At 35.5% G+C, this 5,385-nt stretch overlaps 1 protein-coding gene across 4 annotated transcripts in view; it reads right to left on the bottom strand.

The window, feature by feature from the left end:
• Positions 1-1,108: 1,108 nt before the first annotated feature.
• INSIG1 (insulin induced gene 1) overlaps positions 1,109-5,385 on the bottom strand; it is a 10,499-nt gene continuing 6,222 nt past the window's right edge. For all 4 annotated transcript variants that reach the window (XM_085316425.1, XM_085316426.1, XM_085316428.1 and 1 more), the window contains exon 6: positions 1,109-3,468. In XM_085316425.1, the coding sequence (XP_085172551.1) occupies positions 3,439-3,468 (30 nt within the window). In that variant the 3' untranslated portion in view covers positions 1,109-3,438. The remainder of the gene's footprint in view (positions 3,469-5,385) is intronic.

The following is a 5,385-nucleotide window of genomic DNA, read 5'->3' on the forward strand; positions in this document are numbered from 1 at the left end:
TACTCTGATGAAAGGCAGCAGAGACTTAATTTCATTATTCATCTCAATATGTTCCTGCTGTATTCGGAGAACAGTTTATGGGCCCTCCTGTGGCTAATTTAGCACCTGCAAATCCCTGTGCTTATACACCTTTTGGCTTTAACCTACTGCATAGTTCCTGCAAATTCATTCACAGCTCAAATCCTCATGCTTTCTAGAAAGACTTTCTTCTCCTTTAGAAGCTTTGTACATGCTTCACTGTCTCAGAAGACTATCAGTAAGATGTCCTAGTTCTCTAAGACCAGGCTATATACCAAACCTTTTTGTATTTTTTAACTGCTATTGACAAAACCTGAGAAGAGCTTGAGGGAAAGCAATGCACCCCAAGGACCTTGGTCACCCTTGGACTGGGGCTGTTAGCAGCTACTTCCCCAGCTGACATAGGGCACTCACTGAAGTTAGACAACACWAGAGTCCCAATGAAGGCTGCTTGAACTAAGCCAACAGACTGCACTTAAAATGGATGAAGGTTGATCACAAAGCCCTTCCACTGATCCCACCACAAATGCAGCAGCCTCCAGAAGTCTGAAGTAAGTATTTAAATGTAGTCTGATTTAAATCTTTTTGGCTAAATATGTAAGAATCAAGGAACTCTTTCCTAAATCAGAAGATGCAAGTCTTAGAATTGCTTAGTCTTATCAGCTGTGCTTACTCGTTCTTACTGTTTTAACACTTTAAAATGCTTCAGAATGTAGTATTCATTACTGCAATTAACCAAGCTGCAACAGGAAGCTGCATGTTTGCTTTACTCCCTCCATATTTTGTTCTAGTTATAAATTTCAACATCCTGGAAGACAATGGCAATAGCATTCTGCATATAAACTTAAGTCATGTAACATATACCTATCCCATTCTCTTGGCAAAACTGTAAGACTATTTTTCTTAAACTCAATAATCCACACTGGAAACCCTTCTAAAAGCTAATCTCTCCAAGCTCAGTTTAGACCTTTTTTTTTTTTTTTTAACTGCTGAGTATGCATGACTGAATATTAGTTATGCAACCATAACAACTGTCCTTTTCAAGTAAGATTCCTGCATAATGTGAATACAGAGAACCCAAGGCAAATACTACTTGGTCTTAAAACTTTAATAGTAAAGAAAAAAAAAGTGTAAACCAAAACACACTGCCGAAAACTTACCAGTAAGAATGAGAATTTAAGTGTTCAAATTCAGAATAGTGCAAATTTTCTTAGCTCCCCTCCCCCCCACCTCTTCCAAACTTGTATCACTTTGGTTCATATACTTACAAGTATTGGCAAAATATGAACTTGACTTACATTTTTGGCTGTATTAACACATATTTAGTTTCAGTCTTTACAAATAAATCTTAAATACCAATCAAATATATGTAGAGATCACTGTTATCTTTACTTCCATCTGGCGTTATAAGGCTTTGCAATTGTTTAAGACGGTTACAAAAGTGTTTTCCCCACAAGTAGCRTACTTCTTAAAATGGCTAAGCTGATCTAGTCCTGATTTGAGGACCTAATCTCTTCAAGTAGTTCTGCAAAYTGTGATTATTTACGTTTTAAACATTTGAGGAAGAATCTTGTACCAATGAAATTACTCTTGATTTACATCCAACAGAGATTATAATTAGAGTCCACTTTTTAATTTAGATTTTGTTCTAAACTTTTCTTTATATATATATATATACACACACATATATATATACACACATACATATATATATATATATATATATATATATAAAAAAAAAAGCACAAGCAGCAGTTATTGCATTCCCCTCAAAGAGTAAATATAGCCAGAACACTGCTACCTTGCCTTAGTATCTTCTATTAATGGGACTGCTTTAACAGATACCTCTAACTATATCTGAAGCCATGTAAGATTGGAAATGAAGAAAAAAATGTGTAATACAAAAGGCATATCCATAAAAGTTTACAAGTACACCATAACCACAAAATTGGAGTATTTCTAAAAATTTGGATTCAATGAAAGATACAACAAAACTAGCTTTCCTAGTTAAATAAATTATTGCTCCATTTGATTCCATGCAGCATTGAAATGAACTCAGAACCCTTTTCTCTTTAATCTCTYGTAAGAAACAATGAATATTGAAGAGAATATAAGGCTCAGATTTACTGTACATTGCACTTCAATTTTAAGACCTAATACTTGCTATTTAGGTCTATGGTGGTCTAAACTATCAAATGAATTGTGCTCACCAGAACTAAGTATTAAGAAACACCAAATGTTTAATGTAGTGACATAAGCACTCTTCTTTTTTACAAGGCAATCACAGATTGCAAGTTCTATAGGGTTGTGAAAAAACAAATAGTGATCTCCTTCAGAAGCTCAGCTGAGAAAATAAGCTGTTCACCATTATTATTGTTTACATACACTTTAAAATCACATGTTAGGCCTATCTCTGTTTCCAATCAATTCAATCAAAACCCTGACTCAAAAAGAAGCAAGATCAGAGATAACCTTTAGGAGGCAATTGCAGATCTTTTTGTTAGAGGCACATACTCAATGGCCATAAGCATCTGCAATATTTAGTTCTTCAGGCATATTAAGTGTCCGGTATCCGAAAAAACATCTCAGTAAGATCCTGAAACATGCCTAACTTTAAGCAGGAATACTCACCTACACTTAAGCCTCTTACTGAACTGGGGACAGAATTTGATCCTCTCAAATCTTACTGCAAGCTTCAGAAGAAATCAAGTTTCAAGTCAGAAATAGTTAAAGTTAACTTTAGAGTAAGATTGTCCAGTATTCACCTATCGCACTGAAGTAATTTAGAAATTCCAAACTCAATGACTTTAAAACTTTCCTGCCTCAAAATCCCTCTCCCACCAAGACAGAGAAATTCAATGCAGCATTACAAGTAAGGGCATGATTCCTTCTCAAGACTCTTTAAAGCATTAATGCAATGCCTTTAATCTATTTCGATCACTCTTATTTTTAAATAACCCTATTTTAAAAAGATTTGGATAAATACTATTCCTATTAAACCATACTTCATCACTGTTAAGCACCATCAATCTACTTCCTTTGGGCACTGATACAAGAGCTTGTAATTAAATTTTAGTTTCAAGGCTTTAAAATATGGCAGCTGCTTCAATAACTTACATTGCAGTCTAATACTTGGAAAACTGCCACTTAGCCTGAACAGCTGTATGTAACTTGGTGTTAAATTCTTCCAGAGAACAGCCATACCCAAAATGCTTATGTAGTAAATCAGGGTAAGATTTCAAGATAAGCAGTTAATTTCACTTGGCTATTCTAAGAATGGATTAATAATTTTTTCACAAGTCATTTGTGCAGTAAGCCCATACAGAGATTATTTTTTCTAAATAATCTTCAATTTAAAAACAGGAACACATCTTCTTAATGTTGTTTTCGCACTGGCATCATGCCCTCTCCTCCAAAGACTTAGTCATTGTGTGGTTTTTCTGGAATACCCTACAGACAGGGGAGGGGGGGAGAAAAAAAGAAAAAAGAATGTTATAGCTTAGTATCATGTGGCAAGTTAATACATTAGCCAATGCTTTCAATAAATAGTGAATTAACCTCAGTAAGACTGGCAATGACCTAGCAGACTTGATTTATTGCAAAAGCTCAACTAGGAGGTGTTCCATAACCAGACAGAAATACCCCACTACAGTGGCTTTGTTGCTTCAGTCCAACCATTTGATAAACACATCTACCAATTACACTGCTTTTTATATGAGTTTGTATTTTCTGCTAAGAAAGCAGCTGARATATGGAGGAAAAATAACGCAGTACTTACTTAACATACTTTTTTTTTTTTTTAATGGTCACATTTCAAGTTATGTCTTCAAGCCAAAATTACTATATTTTCTATGAAAGACTGGTATTGGATAGCCTTAGCTCATTTCCTCCCAAGTTCCTCTTCTAATACGAAGCCCTGCAAGTATTTGAATGTAAAAGTCATTTAATCGACTTTTAAAAAGCTTGTAAGAAGCTATTCTCATTCTGCAGACAATGAGCCAAACCACAGAAGGCCTCAAGTATTGAATGCAGTCACATTCCTGCAGCCTCAAGCAGTACCAAAAAATAGATATCTGTGAGGGGGTGTTCTGAATACCACCCTAGTTTGCTAGATATCAAGAATGTTGGTTACAACTCATAATGAAGTTTTGTCATCAGTTAACTCAGCTAATGAGCAATGACTGAGTAACTTTAGGTGTTGTAAAGAGGAGCAAGAGCCAATGACTGCAGCAGCACTTTCTCTTTCAAGAAAAAAAAATCAGAAAGCTAAATAAAACACTGGATCCTTAAACTGACAGCAAAAAACAGCCTCTCAACAGGAGGTTTACTTAAATGTAGTACTGCATGTACAAGCTCAAATGAAATGCAATGATCAAAAAGCAGCAAGCATCTCCCAGACAACATTTCTCAGACAAGATGGGAATGGGATCTCAGAAGCGCAACCAGACTGGAGCCACAGAAGGATACGATTGACCTTTACCGGGCTCGTTCTGCACAGTTGTACATCTTGTTTATTAACATCCAGGCAGAGTAGGTATGAAGTGTAATATTTCTGATACGTTTCACATTTTTCTGGTCACTTAAGCCAAGCAATATTTACTGCAAGGATGACCATTCTCTAGCACTGCTTCATTTATTTACTAGGCTAGACACAGCCCTGTAGCTTAGACCTCTTCAGTTAGTAAAACATTTTAATGTCATGAACTTTGACACYGTCATTACGTTTCTCCCAATTTCTTTCTTTTCTAACTGCAGAAGTTAGATGAGGCAGAGGGAGAAGCAAGGCAATTTTACTCTACTGGAATATTTTCCACAGGGGCTGCCTTCTATTCTACACATGCCCAGAAAGTATCTATTGTTTGATACGAACTGTCAAATGCAGCTGAACAGTCAATGAGTGCAAGAAAATGCAGTTACAAAAATACCATGCCATTCAGGTTTATTTTAAAGCTGCAACACTGCATCTTCTTGCTACCTTCAAGATGGACAATAAAGTAGATTGATACTTTGGGTCACCTCTAAAGGAATGATGCAGTAGTCTTATTTTTTTTTTTTTTTTTTTAGAAAAAAAGAAAAAAAAGGAAGAATTGAGAGAAGAAATTCTTCTAATTTCCAGAACTGAATACTTCATAATCACAAGTTTTCCTGTTAAAAAGTTCCGCTTAAGTTGTTTCCTGATTAAGTGTGAATAATGCAGGAATACATGAGAAGGTATTTCTAGATAACCAAAATAGAATGCTTTTTCCTTGCCAGCATACCTCCTTCTTTGGAAGAAGGATGACAAAGGTATCAGAAAACTTGCTGGCAGCACCCATCTGATTTTAACTACATTCAGCTGAGATGCCATTCTTTTTTTTTTTTTTTTTT

This window comes from Rhea americana, unplaced genomic scaffold (genome assembly GCF_003343005.1).
Source record: "Rhea americana isolate MKP2758 unplaced genomic scaffold, rheAme1 scaffold_47, whole genome shotgun sequence".
Classification (NCBI taxonomy): domain Eukaryota; kingdom Metazoa; phylum Chordata; class Aves; order Rheiformes; family Rheidae; genus Rhea; species Rhea americana.